General features: G+C 66.5%; 3 protein-coding genes across 5 annotated transcripts in view; all 3 read left to right on the top strand.

Moving 5' to 3' along the window:
- Window positions 1-8,712, top strand: part of RABL6 (RAB, member RAS oncogene family like 6) — a 33,314-nt gene extending 24,602 nt beyond the window's left edge. The window contains exons 6-15 of one of the 2 annotated variants that reach the window (XM_064366044.1): window positions 5-145; window positions 467-575; window positions 3,859-3,962; window positions 5,097-5,413; window positions 5,619-5,772; window positions 6,521-6,733; window positions 6,830-7,094; window positions 7,283-7,454; window positions 7,773-7,831; window positions 7,920-8,712. In XM_064366044.1, the coding sequence (XP_064222114.1) occupies window positions 5-145; window positions 467-575; window positions 3,859-3,962; window positions 5,097-5,413; window positions 5,619-5,772; window positions 6,521-6,733; window positions 6,830-7,094; window positions 7,283-7,454; window positions 7,773-7,831; window positions 7,920-8,120 (1,735 nt within the window). In that variant the 3' untranslated portion in view covers window positions 8,121-8,712. The remainder of the gene's footprint in view (window positions 1-4; window positions 146-466; window positions 576-3,858; window positions 3,963-5,096; window positions 5,414-5,618; window positions 5,773-6,520; window positions 6,734-6,829; window positions 7,095-7,282; window positions 7,455-7,772; window positions 7,832-7,919) is intronic. The other variant, XM_064366045.1, reaches the window with a different exon arrangement.
- Window positions 8,713-9,033: 321 nt separating this feature from the next.
- Window positions 9,034-14,737, top strand: AJM1 (apical junction component 1 homolog). Of its 2 annotated transcripts, none has more exons than XM_021671450.2 (3): window positions 9,034-10,056; window positions 11,588-11,671; window positions 11,748-14,737. In XM_021671450.2, the coding sequence occupies exon 3, from the start codon at window positions 11,807-11,809 to the stop codon at window positions 14,735-14,737; it is 2,931 nt and encodes a 976-aa protein (XP_021527125.2). In that variant the 5' UTR covers window positions 9,034-10,056; window positions 11,588-11,671; window positions 11,748-11,806. The 2 variants fall into 2 exon arrangements, with proteins under 2 accessions (XP_021527125.2, XP_064222113.1); XM_064366043.1 differs by lacking the exon at window positions 9,034-10,056 and adding an exon at window positions 10,994-11,095.
- A 2,199-nt stretch (window positions 14,738-16,936) lies between these two features.
- On the top strand, window positions 16,937-18,869 carry PHPT1 (phosphohistidine phosphatase 1). The gene is made up of 3 exons (XM_064366066.1): window positions 16,937-17,501; window positions 17,874-17,998; window positions 18,634-18,869. The coding sequence occupies exons 1-3, from the start codon at window positions 17,342-17,344 to the stop codon at window positions 18,724-18,726; spliced, it is 378 nt and encodes a 125-aa protein (XP_064222136.1). The 5' UTR covers window positions 16,937-17,341; the 3' UTR covers window positions 18,727-18,869.
- Window positions 18,870-19,351: the final 482 nt, after the last annotated feature.

Raw genomic sequence — 19,351 nt, 5'->3', positions numbered from 1 at the left:
CAAGGACCTTCAATTACATTCTCCGGGAGCTTCCAAAAGTGCCCACCCACGTGCCGGTGTGCGTGCTGGGGAACTACCGGGACATGGGCGAGCACCGAGTCATCCTGCCAGACGACGTGCGTGACTTCATTGACAACCTGGACAGGTGAGCGCAGGGGAGGTGCTGAGGCAGAGGCCTTGGGAGGGGCTTGGGAGGTATTAGCGTTATCGTGGGGACTGGGGGACGTGAGGGGTTGCGCTGCTGCGTGGGGCTCCCTGAAGCCTGGGGCTCCCAGACGGCAGTGCCTGGGAACTCTGCCAGGGTGAGGTGCTGGTACTGGGGTTCCCCTGCAGAAGGGCACTCGGCTTACCTGCTCAGGAGCCTCCAGGAGGAGGGAGGGCAGTGCGGACCAGCGGCTGTGGGCCCAGGGGTGGTCCCTGGCACGGGGGGCAAGGTTTCTCTCGCATCTGTCTTCCTTCCTGAAAGCAGACCTCCAGGGTCCTCCTACTTCCGCTATGCTGAGTCTTCCATGAAGAACAGCTTTGGTCTAAAGTACCTTCATAAGTTCTTCAACATCCCCTTCTTGCAGCTTCAGGTAAGCACTCACCGTGCAGGCGGAGTGGCACTGCTCTCGCCTCTCCCTGCCGTGTCTCCTACATAGCGGCGGGGCTCCCTCCTCACCCAAGAGGTCGGTGGGCCTGCTGCTGGCCAGGACCCAGCGTCCTGCTGCGCCTGCCTGCCCGGGTAGCAGAGGGTGCAGGTCCTGAGGGCTGGGCCCAGTCCCAGAAGCCCCTCCACCTCTGCGGGGACCCGTCGCTGTCTCCCCCTGTGGTTTTGGTCGTTTTTGTGTGTTGAGATGAAGTCTTGCTGTGTGGCCCAGGCTGGCGTGCAGTGGTGCAGCCGTGGCGCACTGCAGCCTCCACTCCTGGGCGCAAGCTCTCCTCCCAGCTCAGTCTCCCGAGGTGCTGGGTTGACAAGCGTGAGCTACTAAGGCCCTCGCTGTTCACAGCTCACATTTCCTTTTTTAATTTTTTTTATTTTTTGTTTTTGAGACGGAGTCTTGCTCTGTCGCCAGGCTGCAGTGCAGTGGCACAATCTCAGCTTACTGCAACCTCCGCCTCCTGGGTTCAAGCGATTCTTCCGCCTCAGCCTCCCAAGTAGCTGAGACCACAGGCGCGTGCCACCACGACTGGCTAATTTTTGTATTTTTAGTAGAGACGGGGTTTCACTATGTTGGCCAGGATGATCTTGATCTCTTGACCTCGTGATCCACCCACCATGGCCCCCAAAGTGCTGGGATTACAGGCGTGAGCCACTGCGCCCGGCCCACAGCTCACATTTCCGTGGTGCTTGTGTCAAAACCAAGGGGCCTACTTTGGTCTATGGACTAAACTCCATTTCCCTCGTGGAAACAAGGGGCCCCGACTGGGTCTCAGGGACATGGGACCTCCTCGCCCTGGCCTACCCCAACTGGGTCTCGGGGACATGTGACCTCCTCGCCCTGGCCTGCCCCGACTGGGTCTCGGGACATGGGACCTCCTCGCCCTGGCCTACCCTGACTGGGTCTCGGGGACATGCGACCTCCTCACCCTGGCCTGCCCCGACTGCGTCTCGGGACATGGGACCTCCTCGCCCTGGCCTGCCCCGACTGGGTCTCGGGACATGGGACCTCCTCGCCCTGGCCTGCCCCGACTGGGTCTCGGGGACATGGGACCTCCTCGCCCTGGCCTGCCCCGACTGGGTCTCGGGGACATGGGACCTCCTCGCCCTGGCCTGCCCCGACTGGGTCTCGGGGACATGGGACCTCCTCGCCCTGGCCTGCCCCGACTGGGTCTCGGGGACATGCGACCTCCTCGCCCTGGCCTGCCCCAACTGTGTCTCGGGGACATGGGACCCAGCCATAGCTGCAGCAGCCTTGGTCTTTCTCCAGAAGGACTCCATGATTGCCCAGGAAAAGGGCTGTGCTATCCTTCTGATGTCAGGAGAAGTGGGGACACTGCAGGTTGGGAACGCTGCTGGGGACGTTTGGGTGGAAGGGAGGCTGGCAGTCAGGCCTGTCCGGTGCCAGCATTGCAGAGCCGTCCCCTCGTCAGGTGGTTACACCTCAGAGAGCCCCTCACTGCTCAGCTGCTCCATTCCCTAAAGGGTTTGCCCTCCAAACACTTCCAAAGCCTCTGAGGGAGAGAAGGAGACCCTGGACAGAGTCTTGAGCTGGAAGCGTAGGCCAAGCATGTGACTGTCCTTTCGCTGTGGACGTGTTCACGCACACGTGACGGCCCCTCCCACCTCAGCAGCAGGACCCCCGTTTCCTCTGTCTTGCTCCTGAACGGCCTGGAAGCAAATTTCAGGCCTTCTTTATGTCACCTAAAAATACTTCAAACACATCTCTAAAACTCAGTTCTCTTTTTTTAACCTGACCGCAGTGCCTAATTTAACACCTCACATTCAAGTCAAAAGACTTTTCTTAGAGAAATAAAATCCCCAGAGTTCAGTATTGAGAGTAGGATCCAGGGTTCACACGTTGGTTACATGTGGTTGATGAGTCTGTAGCTTTCTCTTTGTAAATCACATTTTTGTTACAGTAGCTGTTTTTAGGGACCTTATTGACTTCAGTATCTTTTTTTTTTGTTTGAGGCAGAGTCTCGCTCTGTCTCCCAGGCTGGAGTGCAGTGGTGCGACCTCGGCTCACCGCAACCCCTGTCTCCCAGGCCCCAAGCGATTCTCCTGCCTCAGCCTCCTGAGTGTGTGTGCCACCACACTTGGCTAATTTTTGTATTTTCAGTAGAGACAGGGTTTCTCCATGTTAATCAGTCTAGTTTCAAACTCCTAACCTCGTGATCTGCCCGCCTCGGCCTCCCAAAGTGCTGAGATTACAGGCATGACACCATGCCTGGCCAACTACAAAACATTTTAAAAAATTAGCCAGGCATGGCCGGGGGCGGTGGCTCACACCTGTAATCCCAGCACTCTGGGAGGCTGAGGTGGGCAGATCACCTGAGGTCAGGAGTTTGAGACCAGCCTGACCAGTATGGTGAAACCCCCGTCTTTAAAAAGAAAAAAAATTAGCTAGGCATGGTGACACACTCACGTGGTCCCAGCTACTCGAGGCTGAGGTAGGGAAGGGAACCCAGGAGGTTCAGGCTGTGGGGAGCTCACATCATGCCGCTGCATTCCAGCCTGGGTGACGGTGTGAGACACCATCTCAGGCCTCTCTCAGCCTGCAGGTGCTCCTGCTGCTTCTGTCTAGTTGATTTCCTCTGTCCCATGTGCTCTCTGGTGTCCAGCCAGCAGAAGACTGCCCTGTTCAGTCCCCAGGTGCCTCCTGCATGCAGCTCAGGTGCTTGGGGTGTGGACGTTGCAGGTGTTTATTTAATTTGAATCTGAAGTGAGCAGCGACATGGACCCACAGCTCATCAGACCAGCCTGGGGTTCCAGGCCAGGTGGGCTGTGGTTTGCAGCAGAGCCCAGCTGCTGGTGGGAGCGGGGGCGGGGGCGACACAGACACCAGGGCTGTCCTGCACCCAGAGGAGGTGTGCGCATCTGGGAGCAGAGAGGCTGTTTTCCAGGTGAAGTTGGGGCTTCTGTACCCTCGCCAGCGCATGTGTGGGTGAAGGTGCCTTCTGCTGGGGTTTGTGCCTGTGACTGGCATCTGTGCCCTGAGGCAGCATAGGTGTCGTGCTGGCCACGTGAAGGAGTCCTGCCAGCTTCTGTGGTTCCAGTGAGGCCCAGCTCAGAGCTCCATGAGTTGCCGAGCAGCCAGCCCTGCAGCATCTCCTGGTTTCAGCACGTGGCGCCCCCGATGCCTTCGGCTGCTGTTGGGCTGGGGTGCTCGCATCAGGAAGGGCCCCTGCTCAGGCCCGTGTGCTCCCCTTCTGCAGAGGGAGACGCTGCTGCGGCAGCTGGAGACGAACCAGCTGGACATGGATGCCACCCTGGAGGAGCTATCGGTGCAGCAGGAGACGGAGGACCAGAACTATGGCATGTGCGTGGCCGGGCCCAACTGGGGGGGCAGTGTGAGGGCTGCGGGCACAGCCGTGGTGCCAGGCCTGGCCTGCACCAGGAGGACAGCAGAGGGGAGTGCCCTGTTTGGGGTAAATCAGTCATCTTGGGGTTCGGGGGAAGAGGGCTCAGGCTGGCACTGCCCCCAGCAGCCCCATCAGAGTCCCGCCTGGCATGGACTCTCTGCAAGTCATGCCATGCCTGCTGCTCTGAGTGCCACCGACTGGCCAGGCACTCGGCTTCCCAGACTGACACCAGCATGCTGTGTGCTTTCTGAGGAGCTCCCTGTGCTGAAGACGCACATGGGTCAGGACATAGAGGCCTCTGCTCCTTGACAGCAGTGGGTGGCTCAGCATCCTCCTGAGTGGGCGTGGGCAGCACACGCAGCCCCGGGGTTGCAAGTGGTGGGATGGCTGACCCATCCTCTGCCTCAGGCTCCTGCACAGCTGGGGGCTTGGAGCCTCCCCTGGGACCCAGCCAGGGACACTAAAACAGAGGCCCTCCTGAGTTTAGGCCCTCCGCCTAAAATAAAGACCTCCAATAAAGCAGGTCTTTATTTCCAGAGGGAGAACCCGTGGGTCACCTTGGATCTGGCTGTTGGACAGAGCACACTGCTCTGGACACAGCAGCAGACCGAGAAGGCAGTTTGATGCCTGGAGAGGGACCCGTGGCTTCCGGCTGCCAAGGCAGCCCCAGAAGGAAGGCCCTCACATGGGCACTTGTGTGCGGAACCAAGCTGGGATTTCCTGGGACTGAGTTGGGCGAGCGGGACGCTGCGCCGGCTGCACGCTCCCTGCCAAGCCCAGCCCCTCCTCTTCCCAGAACCCCCTCTCAGGAAGGTCTGCTTGCTGCCATCTGGCAACCTCTGCACGGAGCCCCCATCAGCTGCCTCAGAACAGATCCACAGGGACTTTCTGGGGAGTGGGACATGCCCACGCGGGTGCCTGCTGTCCCTGCCCTTTGGCGCGGCTGCTCCTGGAAGTGGGTGGGGCAGGTGCCCCAGAACACAGTGGCTCTTCCCAGCCCCCCAGCAGCAGCAGCAGAGAGCCCTCTGTCACTCAGGGGCCTCAGGGAGAGGCAGAGGAGCCAGGCTTCTCACCCGCCTTCTGCCTTCCAGCTTCCTGGAGATGATGGAGGCCCGCAGCCGCGGCCATGCATCCCCTCTGGCGGCCAACGGGCAGAGCCCGTCCTCGGGTTCCCAGTCACCAGTGGTAGCTCCAGGCGCTGTGTCCACGGGGAGCTCCAGCCCCAGCACACCCCAGCCTGCCCCACAGCTACCCCTCAACACTACCCCGCCAGCGTCCGTGGCCCCTACACCACCATCAGAGGCCCTGCCCCCGCCCGCATGCCCCTCAGCCCCCGCCCCACGGCGCAGCATAATCTCCAGGCTGTTTGGGACCTCACCTGCTGCTGAGGTCGCCCCACCTCCTGCAGGTAGGCCCTGGAGCTGCCCTCCGACCCCGGCCCCCACCCTGGTCCCTGGACCCTCACAGGTGGTGCCCCCGGTCTCAGAGTGCTCCCCACTTCTTTCTGCTCGTCCCAGTCCCATGGGTACAGCCCGGGTGGGCCTGGCCAGGGGTTGGGCACAGTGAGGCACCTCTGGTGCCAAGTGAAGAGGAACCAGTGTCACTGTTCACAGAGCCAGTCCCGGCCACAGAGGCCCCAGCAAAAGTCCAGAACGTGGAGGACTTCATTCCCGAGGACCACCTGGACCGCAGCTTCCTGGAAGACACGACCCCTGCCAGGGTCGAGAAGAAGGTTGGGGCCAAGGCTGCACAGCAGGACAGTGACAGGTGAGGGTGGGCTCTGGACCACTGTCCCATTGCCCCCAGCATGCCCGAGCAGCAGGCAGGGCTGGCTTTCTGGGGGTGCAGAAGGGGCCCCTGACAGCTGGGCACTGTGGCTGAGGACAGAATAGATAGGAGGCCAGCGCAGATGAGGGAAGGGCTCAGATGGGGCTTTCAGACCTCGGAAAGGCCCAGACACCCACTCTGTCCACGCCCTGCAGAGAGCACATTCCACATGGAGGGCATTGGTGAGGCCCCTCTGGGTCACATGGGGAAGAGGTTGAGGCCCCTCTGGGTCATATGGGGAGGAGGTTCAGGCCACATGGAGGGCATTGGTGAGGCCCCTCTGGGTCACATGGAGGGCATTGGTGAGGCCACTCTGGGTCATATGGGGACGTTCGGGCCATCAGACATCATCTCTGCAGGTCCCAGAGCTGGGGTTCCCACTGCTATCTGCCAAGCTGCCCCAAATGCTGCCTGCAGCAAAGCCTTGCATTTGGTCCCAGGCGTGGGCTCCACTGGACAGGCTCCACCTTGGGTGGTCTCAGCACCTGTCCTCACCCATTGCTGTGGGGCACTGGCTTCCTACAGAAGTACAAAGGGCAGAAAGTGGCCCTGAGCTGGGCTCGCCCCGTGTGCTGCCCGTCCTTCACGCCACTGAGCAGCCGCAGGGTGTGCTGGGGTGCCTCGAACCAAGGCCTCGGAGCCAGGCCATCCGTCCCTACCCTGCCGCCTCTGACCGCTTGCTTTGCAGTGATGTGGAGACCATGGGTGGCAACCCGATGGTGGCAGGGTTCCAGGACGATGTGGACCTCGAAGACCAGCCACGTGGGAGTCCCCCGCCGCCCATGGGCCCCGTCCCTAGTCAGAACATCACTCTTTCAAGTGAGGAGGAAGCGGAAATGGCACATCCCCCAAAAGGCCCTGCGCAGGCTGCCCAGCAGTGCTCAGAGCCAGGGACCAAACGGTACGGGAAGGTTCCTCCAGGGGTGCAGCCTGGATACCGGGGCAGGGGCAGCTTAGGACCTTCTGGAGGACCCTGACCCTCCACTTATCCACAAAGGTCCTCCGCACCGACCTCAAAGCTACAGAGGGGGACAGCTCCTGCGAGGGCCGCAGCACCCCCCTGGCCAGGCAGTGCCCCTGTTCACTCGGGTCCTGAGAAGCGCGGCAGCACCAGGCCCCCTGACGAGACGGGGACGGGGAAGGGCGAGCAGGCGTCCTCGCCCGAGAGTGACCCCGAGGGGCCCATTGCGGCACAAATGCTGTCCTTCGTCATGGACGACCCTGACTTTGAGAGCGAAGCATCAGACACACAGCGCAGGGCGGTAAGACGAGTCCTCCTGGGCATAGGTGGGGCCCCTCCTGCAGGCCTGGTCTGGGCTGGGCACAGCAGGAGGAAGCGTCTGGAAGAGATGTCCTGTGTCCCCACACCTGGGCCTTGCCAGCTGGGTTTGAGGCCCCACAGTCCCTGGGGGTGTGGGACAGTGGCCGACCAGCTGCTTCCCATCTCCAGGATGAGTTTCCCGTTCGAGATGACCCCTCCGACGTGAGTGACGAGGACGAGGCCCCAGCCCAGCCTCCCCCTCCTCGCAAGCCCCCTCTCCCCGCCTTCAGACTGAAGAACGACTCGGACCTCTTCGGGCTGGGGCTGGAAGAGGCCGGACCCAAGGAGAGCAGTGAGGAAGGTGGGTGGGGTGCTGGAGTGCGGCCGGCCTGCTGGGGTCTGGCAGGACGTGGGCCTGTGGCCTCCCGCCTCTTCCCATCCGCCAGCCACTGGCCGTGGGCCTCTCCCGAGTCCAGGAGGCTGCGCTGTGCTGCTGTCTTCTGCTAGGACCCTGGTGGCCCTGACCAGAAGCCCGAGGTCTGCAGCACGGTCCCGTCCATCGGCAGGGCTCCTGGAGGGCTGGGGCTCTGCTCCGTGTCTGGAGAAGTCCTGTCACCCAGTACTGGGGTCCTCCATAGGCCCGAGTTGGAGCCACTGAGTGTCTGTCCTGTCCGTGCAGGTAAGGAGAGCAAAGCCCCCTCCAAGGAGAAGAAGAAGAAGAAGAAGAAGGGCACGGAGGTACCTGCCGGGCCAGCGCGGGCGGCCTAGTCCGGGGGCAGCTCGGGCCTCCTGTGACTCCATGGCGCCCCCTCCTTGTGCTCCCCAGGAGGAAGAAAAGGCTGCCAAGAAGAAGAGCAAACACAGGAGGAGCAAGGACAGGGAGGAGGGCAGGGAGGAGCCGCGGCGGCGAAGGCAGCGTCCCCCACGCGCCAGGGAGAGGATGGCGGCCGACGAGCTGGAGGCTTTCCTGGGGGGCGGGGCCCCGGGCGGCCGCCACCCTGGGGGTGGTGACTATGAGGAACTCTAGGCCTGCCGGGCAGTGGCCGCCCTGGGGCGGGGGTGTGCCTGTCACTGCCGGGGGAGGCTTCTGCAGCTGCGCCATCGCCTTTGCTGCCACCCGGCAGCTATCACCCGCACTTCTGAGCTGGAAGAGGCCGGGCGTTGGCAGCCCCAGCACGAGCCTGCTCTGCAGGGAGGGAGGGGACCTCTGGCTTTGGCCAGGCTTGGGGCAGAGCCGCCAGTCCCCAGTGTTTCTCAGGGATGTGACTGAGGCCCAGGAGGGACCCGTGAGGGTCTGTTTACAGAGGCTGGGCAGGGGCCACTTGGCCTTGGGGTGTGCACTGCCCTGGCACCTGCTTGCCCTCTACACCCACCCAGGGCCACAGGGTGTCTGTGGCTGCGCCTCCGGCCAGGAGCCTTGGACACAGGTGTGTAGACCCACCATAAAGGGCAGCCAGGCCCTGCAGCATGCGAGGCCTCTCCTTGGGGAGGGGTGCTTCCCAGGCACCATCTCCCCACAGCAGCCCCCGCTGCACCCCGCTCAGGTGAGCCCACGGAGGAGCCGGGAGGTGCACCTGTCACACTCCGCTCGGACCATAAAGCACTCCTGTTTCACTCTGCCTGTGTCTGTTCTTCTCCCTGCACCTCTGCTCCTGCCGCCCTGGCAGGGAAGTCTCCTGAGGCAGGAGGCTGCGTGCCAGTGTGAGGACAGCGCCCCTAGCCTGGCCACTGGCCGTACCCTGGGTACATCACAGCCCACCTTGGCTGGGTCCCAGCAGCTGCATCCGGCACACTTGGGGGTCTGCAGCCACATGCAGCCCTGCCCCTCCTTCAGGCCCCTGCCCCCTCCAGCTGTCAGCAGCGCCCAGCCTCCACCCCCTCACCACCCCCACAGCCGCTGTTGCCATGAGAACCCTGCAGGGCGGGCAGGAGTGTGCCAGTGAAGGAGGAGGTGGCCATGCTGGTGGCTCCTGTGCCTGGGAGCTTTGTGGCCCTGGGGCATGGAGCAGTGCCAAGGCCCACAGCAAGCTGCCCCCTTAGGAACCTGCCCCCTTAACCCACAGTCTGCAAGGTGAAGGCTGGCTTCCAGGCTTCCTCTAGTGTGGGGATGGGTCAAGGGTACCGAACTTGCCAGGACCACACCATGGATGGCTGTGTTGAGTGTTAATGGCCCTGCTTTGAACAGGATTCAGAATGGGGTCGGTTCTGCCCTTCAGAGCCAAGGGCATCTGCTGCCCAACCCTCTGTCAAGCTAGGATATTCCCAGGCCCAATGCCTTGGGGAGGGGGCTGGCAGAGTTAGGACAAGGATATTACCGGGAAGGTTACGGAAGGTCATGTGCAGACCCCAGGCTCAGAACAGCCCAAGCTGGCAAGGACACTGGGTGCAGGAGAGGCTGGTGTCCTGGGGACACAGGAGGCTGCTGGGGCCATCTGGCTGCAGGTGCCCGCCAAGATTCTGGCATGGGCAGCCTGGAGGCAGATAGGGCCCGGGGAGAGGCCAGTGGGGTGGGGAGTAGCCCATCTGCTCCTGCCGGGCCTAACGGGAGATGCGAATTCCAAGATCCCCCTAACCAATCTCTGCAGCGCAGGCCAGGCTTGGGCTCCTCCTCCCAGGCAAGTGTGTTGGGGTGACGCTAGCCGGCCACTCAGGGGCACAGGGTTCCTGTTGAGACTTTGAGGTCTGTGTGAGGGAGGCTGCAGGGACCCCGTCCTCCGCACGGCCCCGGATCAGAGCCCGTGCAGCTCCGTCCCCAGCTCCACTGTGCATCCCTCACTGGGCGCGGCTCCTTTAAGTACAGCCCCTTCATCCTCCATTGGGGGCAGCACTGAGCAGCCAGGCCAGGATCCGCGCTGCTGCCTCGAAGCTTCTGCCGGGGCCGGGGACGCAGCAGTGCTGAGGACACAGAGGAGCCAAGCTGGGGGGTGGCACAGCCCACGGGGCACAGCCGGAGCACTACCCAGGTGAGGGGCCGGGGGCCGAGCTGCTGAATGTACCACTGCCATGGGCGGGGGCGGCTGCCTTAGGGCGGCGAGAGGATGGGGAGTCCCCGCCCCCAGGCACCACTGGCCGGATCCCTTGAAGGGCCGCTCCCCGCCAGGCCAGGGCAGAGGTGGGAGGTGGGGCAGGACGCCCACCATCCACGTGGATTCCAGAAGGTCCTGGGCCAAGGAGGGGGCCGACCCCACCCCCATGTCCACGGGAGGGGGTGTCACCGACGCCACAGCCTGCAAGGCCGCTGTCACCTCCCCGGGGTGGAGCCTCACACCCTGTCATTCGGCCGGATGTTGGCCTGGCCTTGAGCTTAGCGTGAATGAGGGAGCAGGAGGGTGGACGGCCCTGCCCCCCGGGGAGAGACGGGGTGGGTGGGAGGCTGGGATGGGGATGAGGCCTCGGACTCGTGGCCCTGACCCAGAAAAGTAGCCCTGCCAGCAGGAAGCCCCTGCACACCTGGGACACAGAGGGGCAACCCGGCCAGACCCCAAGAGGCCCATTTACCTGAGGGTCTGACGGACGGGGTGGGGGCGGGCCTGGCCAAGTCCCTGCTTTCCCCCGCTCACTCCAGGGCAGACCCGCCACACCAGGGGCTCGGTGTGAGGAGGCCAGGCCTGTGGCCACTGTCTGACGCACCCAGAAGCTGGCCCGTGGCCCTGGGACCACAGAGGTGCTGGTAGTCCACATCTGAACCCTGGCCAGCTGGCAGCGTGGGGGCCTAAGAAAGGCAGGTTTCCATGGGGAGGGCCCTCTCCTGCCAAGCAGCGGGACTTCCCCCGCCCTCCGCCCTGCCCACCCCCAGTGGGCAGCTTCCGGGCCTGGCGCGCAGCTCAGGAGAGAGGGGCTGCCAGAGCTCGGCTCGCTGGCTGCCGTGCACACCCCACGGGGGTGTCCTGTGCGTTCACACAAAGCTGGGGGTAGGAGCCCTCTGAGGGCCTTGCTTCAACCACCCAAAGATACTTGGGGTCAAAAGAGGTGTCGGCAAAGGAAAAGGGGCTTAGGACCCAGGTATGCTCTCTGGGGCATTTTCTGGCCTGGGGCTCACGGGAGGTTGAGAGCACTTAGGTGTGGGTCCTTGCGGTGTTGGGGGAGGGGCTCTGTGCTGGGCCTGGCCACCAGGTGGGGTGGTTGGTGTCACCCACTTGGTGCAGAGCTGGCTAAGACTGAGGCCCAGGGACTCGCCTTCGACTGTGCGCGATCAGAGGCGTCGGTCTGCAGTGAGAGCTGTGACGGGGGCGCAGTCACTAACGTCCAGCAGGGCAACACCTGTAAATAAGGCCCAAATGCGCCCCGTCCTTCCAGCTGCGGACAGGAGAGGGCGCAGCCCCAGGACCACGCCCCCTACTCCCTTGCCCCACCCGGAAAGGGGTCCACTAGTCAGGGGAGGGGAGCTCCCGCTGCAGGAACCACAGCCACAGCTAAGCCTTTCTGGTCCCACCGCCGGGAGAGGATGGGGGAAGGGCGGGACCTGGGCGCTGGACAGCTGGGTTCCTCCCGCAGGTGCTTCTAACCCCGGAATGGAGAAAGCGCCCGCGTTCTCGGCCCAAGCCAGCAGCCAGGGCTGCTCCGCCCGCTGCGCCCCAGGTAAGCCGGGCCAGCGTGGGGGAGTAGCGGGGCCTGGGCTGCGGAGGGGGCCGCCCTGACCCGAGTCTCCCCCCAGGGCAAAAGCCCCGCAAGGCAGAGTGAGCTGGAGCCGCCAGCCTGGGGACCTCTTTTAAGATGACCCGTACGGACCCGCCGGACCTGCTGGTGTCGACCGTGTACCAGGACATCAAGGTGGCGGCCCCGGGACCCGCATCCAGGCGCCCGCCATGTGAGCGATCCGTGGCCCGGCCTGCCGAGCCCGCGCCTTTCAACAAGCGCCACTGCCGCAGCTTCGACTTCCTGGAGGCGCTGGACGGGCCAGCCGAGGAGACCATGCCGGAGCCACCGCCCCCGGAGCCCGCCGCGTCGCGGGCCCGGACCCGGGAGGCCGAGCCGCGCCGCCGCGCCCGCTCCAAGAGCGCGCCCCGCGCGCCCCCGGGCCTGACGCCCGCGCCCGCCTCGTCGCCGGTGTTGCCCCGCCGAGGGCGGGAAGCTCAGCGGGCGGCGCGGGCCGAGGCGTCGCCGCGCCGGGAGCCCGCGTACCCGGCGCTCCGCGCGCTCGCCAATGAGCTGCATCCCATCAAGCTGCAGCCGCAGCGGGGTGGCCCCGGCCGCATCGCGCCCCTGTGCGCCGCCGCGGGCCGCTGCGCACCACCCGAGCCGCCCGCGGGACCCGCCCCCCACGTGCGCTGCCGCCTGGACATCAAGCCCGACGACGCGGTGCTCCAGCACGCTGCCCGGGGCTCGCGGTCCTGCGCGCCCGCCGAGGCCGCGCCCTGGGCCCGCCCCGCCCCGCAGTTCCACGGCCTCACGGTGCCCGGGCCCCGCCACATGGCGCTGTCGCGCACCCCCACGCCCAGCGACTCCTACTGCGCAGACCCCCGGGCGCTCTACTGCGACGGGCCCCTGCCTGGGCCCCGGGACTACGCCGAGCGCCGCAGTCTGCCCTTCACCACCCCGCCGGGCCCCACCCAGTTCTTCTACACCGAGGAGTCCCAGGGCTTCCGGGGCAGCTACGCGGGCAGCCCCGGCCCCACCTTCGACGCCTACTACCCCAGGCCCTACCGTCCCGAAGAGCTCCCCGGGCCCAGTCCCCGGCGCGTGGGCGGCTACTACGCGGGGGAAGTGCGCACCTTCCCGATCCAGGAGCCGCCCTCTCGCTCCTACTACGGGGAGGCTCCCCGAGCCTACGGCCTGCCCTATGGGCCCCGCTACGTCCCCGAGGAGCCCCGGGTCCACCACACCGCGCGCCCCTTTTACACGGAGGACTTCGGGCGGTACCGCGAGCGCGACGTCCTGGCTCGGACGTATCCGCACCCGCGCAGCAGCCAGGCCTGGGCGGACTGGGGCCCGCGCCCGTACCGCACCCTGCAGGTGGCGCCGCCCTCCGACCCCGACCCGCTGCTCGCCTCCTGGCACGGGGGCACCGGCACCAGTCCGCCCCGGCTGGTCACCGACAGCCGCCACTACTCGCGCTCCTGGGACAACATTCTGGCCCCGGGGCCGCGCCGGGAAGACCCCCTGGGCCGCGGCCGCAGCTACGAGAACCTGCTGGGGCGCGAGGTGCGGGAGCCGCGGGGCACGTCCCCCGAAGGCCGGCGGCCGCCCGTCGTGGTGAACCTGTCCACCTCGCCCAGACGCTACGCCGCCCTGTCCCTGTCCGAGACGTCGCTGACCGAGAAGGGCCGCTCGGGCGAGGGCCTGGGCCGTAACTGGTACGTGACGCCCGAGATCACCATCACCGACAACGACCTGCGCGCCGCCGAGCGCCCAAGCGCCAGGGCCTGGGAGCTGCCCGGGGGACGCGCGCGTCCGCCTCCCCACGCGGCCCCCGACGGCCCCACCTCTGGCCGCCAGCGCAGCCTGGAGCAGCTGGACGAGCTCATCACGGACCTGGTCATCGACTCGCGGCCCCCCGCCGGCCAGGCCTCGGAGTCCGCGGCCGACTGCCTGGGCCCCCAGCTGCGCCGCCTGCTGGACTCGCGGCCGGCGGGCTCCGGGGCCCCCGCGCTGGCGCCGCCACGCTCGCCCCCCGCCTCGGCCGGCAGCGCGGAGGAGCCCGCGGCCCCGGGAGAGGCGGCCGACGCGTCCCCCGAGCCCAGCGCCGACGAGGACGACCTGATGACGTGCTCCAACGCGCGCTGCCGGCGCACCGAGACCATGTTCAACGCCTGCCTCTACTTCAAGTCCTGCCACAGCTGCTACACCTACTACTGCTCCCGCCTGTGCCGCCGCGAGGACTGGGACGCGCACAAGGCGCGCTGCGTGTACGGCCGCGTGGGCAGCGTGTGCCGCCACGTGCTGCAGTTCTGCCGCGACAGCGGCCCGGTGCACCGCGCCTTCTCGCGCATCGCGCGCGTCGGCTTCCTGTCTCGCGGCCGCGGCGTGCTCTTCCTGGGCTTCCCGAGTCCCGGCTCCGCCGACAACTTCCTGCGCTTCGGCCTGGAGGGGCTGCTGCTGTCTCCCACCTACCTGTCGCTGCGCGAGCTGGCCACACACGCGGCGCCCCTGGGCAGCTACGCCCGCGAGCTGGCGGCCGCGGGGCGCCTCTACGAGCCGGCCGAGTGTTTCCTGCTCAGCGTGTCCGTGGCCGTGGGACCCGGCGCCGCGCCCCCGGGGACGCCCGCCCTGCCCGCGCCCGCGCCACGCAGCCACGGGCCCACGGTGCGCAAGTTCGCCAAGGTGGCGCTGGCGGCCGGCAGCCCCGCGCGGCCGCCCCCGGCGCGGAGCCGCGAGCCCGACATGGAGACGCTGATCCTGACGCCGCCGCCCGGCACGGCGGGCCTGGATCAGGACGGAGAGGCGGGCCGGCGCGCGCGAGAGGTGGCCTTCATCCACATTCAGCGCGAGCTGCGGTTGCGCGGCGTCTTCCTGCGCCACGAGTTCCCGCGCGTCTACGAGCAGCTCTGCGAGTTCGTGGAGGCCAACCGGCGCTTCACGCCCACCACCATCTACCCCACGGACCGGCGCACCGGCCGCCCCTTTATGTGCATGATCATGGCCGCCTCCGAGCCGCGCGCTCTGGACTGGGTGGCCAGCGCCAACCTGCTGGACGACATCATGTGAGGCGCGGGGCCCGTCAGAGCCCTGCCCCGCTCGACCCACCCACGGCCGCCCCCAGCTCCGTCAGGGCCCCGCCTCTAACTCCCCAGCCCTCCGAGGTCCGCTCAGTGCGGCCTCCAGCTCCTTCCAGGGCCCCCCGAGGCCCTCCGCTCCCGTAGTGTTCCTCCCGGGCCCCTCGCCTTCTCATCCCAGCAGCCCCTCTGCCTCCTCCCGGGACCCCTCCCTCTCCCAGCTGGTCCTCGAGGTTCCCCAGAAGCAGCCGGTCCTCGCCCTCGGTGCTCCCCGCTGGGAGGCGGGCTGGGCCTGAGGACCGCCCCGCTCCGCCTTTACCGGGAGGGGTCGCTACCGCACAGGCCCCACCCGTACAGATCCGGTCCCCGTCGGTGCGCGAGGCTCTCGCTGGAGCCTCCCCGACTCCGGTGTCCGCTCGTCCAGGAGCCCGACGTAACCAAAGCCCCGTCTGTCACTTTAAAACACGCACGCCCCGCCTCCCGCGGCTGGGTGCCTCCTTCCAGGAGAACACCCCGGTCGACCTCCCGGCGAGGCGGTGGGCAGGGCGGGCGGTGCGCGGTGCGTTCCCGCTGGTCGGAGCCGGTACAGTGACAGCGCCAGGCGCCCTGCCATCCCCTCGCCTCCAGCCGCTGCAGTCTGGGCCCTGCCAGAGCCGGGAGAAGCGGCAGGGAGGTCTTCAGGCCGATATGCAAGTCTCCCAGCCAGAGGGGCAGGGGACGTGGACAAGGAGGAGCGTGGCCAGAGCATGTGGACCGGGCCAGAGCTGACACCTGCTGGGCTAGAGGGAGGGAGGACCCAGGGACAGGGGGCGTTCCCAGCTGGAGCCAGCAGGGGAAAGCTCGTAGGGGCGCCCCGTGTCCGCCTCGTGCGAGCAGGTGAGGGAGCCAGTCGGTCAGCGCGGAGGCCCACCCGAGAGGGCTTGACCTGTCCCAAGAGGTCCCCGCACACCCGCTGTGGCCGCACCCCGTACTGCGGGCGTGGAGGCCGGGCCTCCACCCGCCCCCCAAGTGCATCCTACCCGCCCCCAGGGCTCTCTGGAAGGTCAGGTGTCCGGGAGAGGAGAGGAGGCCAAGCGCTGCGCAGGGGCCCTCCTGGAGTCCCCAGTCCTACTTCAGAGCCAGGGGAGGGGGCACCAAGTCAGAGAAATTGGGCACCCCGCTCCTGCTCTCGCACTCGACGCGCCCACCTCGTCCCCGCGCGTCTGCACCGGTCAGGCCACCGGCCAGGCACCCCGCTTGCCCACCCGCCGCCGCACCCCCTCCCCAGGGCCTCTGCATTCGGCCCCACCCCTGAGGGCTGGCCAGGAACACGCCCCCAGACCGGAATCTTCTCCAGGGGGCAAGAGCTTTCCAACCAAGTAAAATAGAACTTGAATGTAGCTACTGCTGTGGTCTCGTCGTGCGGATAGAGGGGTTGGGGAGGGAGGCCTCCGGACGGCGGAGGGGAGAGTGAGGGTGGAGAGGGAGGGAGGCCTCCGGACAGTGGTGTGGGGAGAGCGAGACCTTCAGATGGTGGAGGGAGAGAAGGAGGCCTTTGGATGGTGGAGGGGGGAGAGGGAGGCCTCCGAACGGTGGAGGGGAGAGTGAGGGTGGAGAGGGAGGGAGGCCTCCGGACAGTGGTGTGGGGAGAGCGAGACCTTCAGATGGTGGAGGGAGAGAAGGAGGCCTTTGGATGGTGGAGGGGGGAGAGGGAGGCCTCCGGACTGCGGAGGGGGGAGAGGGAGGCCTTCGGATGGTGGAGGGGGAGAGGGAGACCTCTGGATGGTGGAGCGGGGAGAGGGAGACCTCCGGACTGCGGAGGAGGGGAGAGGGAGACCTTCGGATGGTGGAGGGGGGAGAGGGAGGCCTTTGGATGGTGGAGGAGGGAGAGGGAGGCCTCCGGACTGCGGAGGGGGGAGAGCGAGGCCTCCGGACTGCAGAGGGGGGAGAGGGAGACCTTCGGACAGTGGAGGGGGGTGAGGAAGGCCTCCGGACCGCGGAGGGGGGAGAGGGAGGCCTCGGGACCGCGGAGGGGGGAGAGGGAGACCTTCGGACAGTGGAGGGGGGTGAGGAAGGAGAGGGGGGCGTTCGACGGCGGAGGGGGGAGAGTGAGGAGACAGAGGTAGGCCTTTGGACGGTGGAGGGGGGAGAGTGAGGAAGGAGGGGGGCCGTTCGACGGCGGAGTGGGGAGAGTGAGGAGACAGAGGGAGGCCTTCAGACGGTGGGGGCCACGGAGACTCGTGCGGGACAGGAGGTCAGGGCTGGCGCACGTCCCTCAGGCCTCCCTCTTTGCCCCAGCCTCGCGGGCCGCCTAACTGCCCCACTCCACGGGTGCTACCGGGCCGCAGTGGACAAGAACTTTTCCGTTGGCTGTATTTAATCACGACCCATTCCCGGCTCCACGTTCCCTTTAAGCGGGGCTGCTGGTGCCTCAAGGAGGCAAGGAACTGGATTGCGATTGGCCAGCGCGTGCCTCGGTCGGCGGCACAATTGGCTGAGGCTCTGGGCTTTCAGCAGCATTCTCCGACGGGATTGGTCGCCGCTCTCCTAGAGCCCGCCTCCCGCAGTACGGGCGGCCCCGGGTCTGGTGGGAGAAGGGGCCTCAGGGACGAAGAACATGGCGGCGGCCGGTCTCGCTCACATTCCTGACGTGGACATAGACTCGGATGGCGTCTTCAAGTACGTGCTGATCCGAGTTCACTCGGCTCCGCGCTCCGGAGCTCCGGCTGCGGAGAGCAAGGAGATCGTGCGCGGCTACAAGTGGGCCGAGTACCATGGTGAGGGCGGGGCCTGCCGGCGTGCGGGGGGCGGGGCCGAGGGGCGGGGCTGTAGGGGGCGGGGCCGTGGAGGGCTGCGTTCTGCTCCGAGCCCCGCCCCTGCGAGGTCTCACCCAGGTTCAGGTCCTGGGCGGGAGGGGCGTGACAGGGCCAGGCCCACCCCTCCCACACCCGTCTCCCAGTCCCCGCGCCCACCCCGGTTCCACCCTACTTCTCTCATTCATCCCTGTCCCAGCCTCGAGGGGCTTCGTGTCCACTGGGGAAGGGGCTGTTCAGAGCTGGGATTTCAGACCCCCTTCTGCTGGCTGGGAGTTCCTCCCATGGCCTCCAAGGGCGGCCAGGGCACGTCCTGAGGCCGCCCTCCCATCCCAGCGGACATCTACGACAAAGTGTCGGGCGACATGCAGCAGCAGGGCTGTGACTGTGAGTGCCTGGGCGGCGGGCGCATCTCCCACCAGAGCCAGGACAAGAAGATTCACGTGTACGGCTACTCCATGGTGAGCCGCAGCCCCGTCCCGCCCTGCAGGAGGCCGCAGTACCAGCCTGGAGGCCCACCTGAGTCTGCTGCCCTGACCCCTGGCCCCAGCTGAGCACCCAGGTTTCCCGGGGTTCTCCGAGGGTGGGCGGCAAAGCCCTCCCTCGACAGCCGGATGTGTTCTCACATTCCCCTGTGGAGCACACGCCAGACCTGAGGGGCGAGGAAGGCCCCCAGACATGGCCTGCCCTCCCCTCTCCATCCCCTCTACCTGCGCGGAGAGGCCTGGCTGGGCTCTCACTGTCCTCCAGAACTTTGGGTCCTGGGCCCCAGAGGCTGTCAGTACCCAGGTGGAGCTCAGAGTCCGCACCTGCGCTCTCACCAAAACCACCAGCAGGTGAGAGCCCCGTGTGCTCCCCGGGTGCCTGAGGCCCAAGGATCTACCATCGAGGTCTGCTCGCCTGTGGAGGCCGCCTCTCCCCAGGGGAGCCCCAGGGGAGGTCAGGATGGTGGGTTTGGCTCCACTCTTGGGGTCCCCAGGCACTGTCTGTCCCCTTCCCACACTTGCTCCTGCTGTGGCTGGTGGCTGGATGCCCAGAGCCAGGGCACATGGGTGGAAGGGTCCAGGTGGTGCCAGCAGGCATCTTCTCTCTCCAGGCCTATGGTCCTGCCCAGCACTCCATTTCCACCGAGAAAATCAAAGCCAAGTATCCTGACTACGAGGTCACCTGGGCTAACGACGGCTACTGAGCAGCCCAGCCCCTGGCCTGCTGGAGCCCCTGCCTCTGCCTGCACCCTTCCTGTGGGGCCGACCCTGCCCGCTCCTGCCACAGCCCCTGGTAACGTGCCACCTGCCAGGCCTCGGAGACAGAATTAAACGTATTGCCACACCTGCCGGTCTCTGGACTCTGTCCTTGGCTTCCCTCCCCTGGGTCACCACCTCCAGGGGCCCCCAGACCCTGCCTAAAGGAGTGGCCCCAGGGAGTGGCCGTGCACACTCAGCCTTTCGGGGTCTGATAAGGGGGCCCCCTGACGGCCTGATTGCTCTTCACTGGGCCACCGTCCACCAGGGCATCTTGGAGGAGGCCCAGCCAGGCCCTGAGCAAGGAGGCAGGGCCTGGTCCCTCGGGCCGGCCAAGACCTGGGGCACCCACCAGTGCCTCCTCCCTTGGGCCCATCCCAGGGCTCCCAGTGCGCTGTCTGCCCTGAGGCCCGGCCTGCAGGCTCCTTCGTGACCAGTCCCGTGGGGTCTGCCAGTATCAAGGGTCAGGTACCCTGCAGGCTCATGCTGACTCGGGGGCCCCTCCCAGGTCCCTCCTGCTCCTGGCCCTGCCCTGGAGAGTCCCATACACAGTGAGACTCTGTGGCATCCTGG

The sequence above is a fragment of the Aotus nancymaae genome, unplaced genomic scaffold (genome assembly GCF_030222135.1).
Source record: "Aotus nancymaae isolate 86718 unplaced genomic scaffold, 86718_ANA_hifiasm-v0.15.2.pri h1tg000063l, whole genome shotgun sequence".
Classification (NCBI taxonomy): domain Eukaryota; kingdom Metazoa; phylum Chordata; class Mammalia; order Primates; family Aotidae; genus Aotus; species Aotus nancymaae.
Note: the sequence above shows the minus strand (reverse complement) of the source record. Positions and strands in the feature narration are given on the sequence as shown.

Coding starts and splice junctions, on each gene's coding strand:
- AJM1 (XM_021671450.2), top strand. CDS start 11,807: ATGACCCGTACGGACCCGCCGGACCTGCTGGTGTCGACCGTGTACCAG.
- PHPT1 (XM_064366066.1), top strand. CDS start 17,342: ATGGCGGCGGCCGGTCTCGCTCACATTCCTGACGTGGACATAGACTCG. Junction 17,502..17,873: donor CAAGTGGGCCGAGTACCATG/GTGAGGGCGGGG, acceptor CTCCCATCCCAG/CGGACATCTACGACAAAGTG. Junction 17,999..18,633: donor ACGTGTACGGCTACTCCATG/GTGAGCCGCAGC, acceptor TTCTCTCTCCAG/GCCTATGGTCCTGCCCAGCA.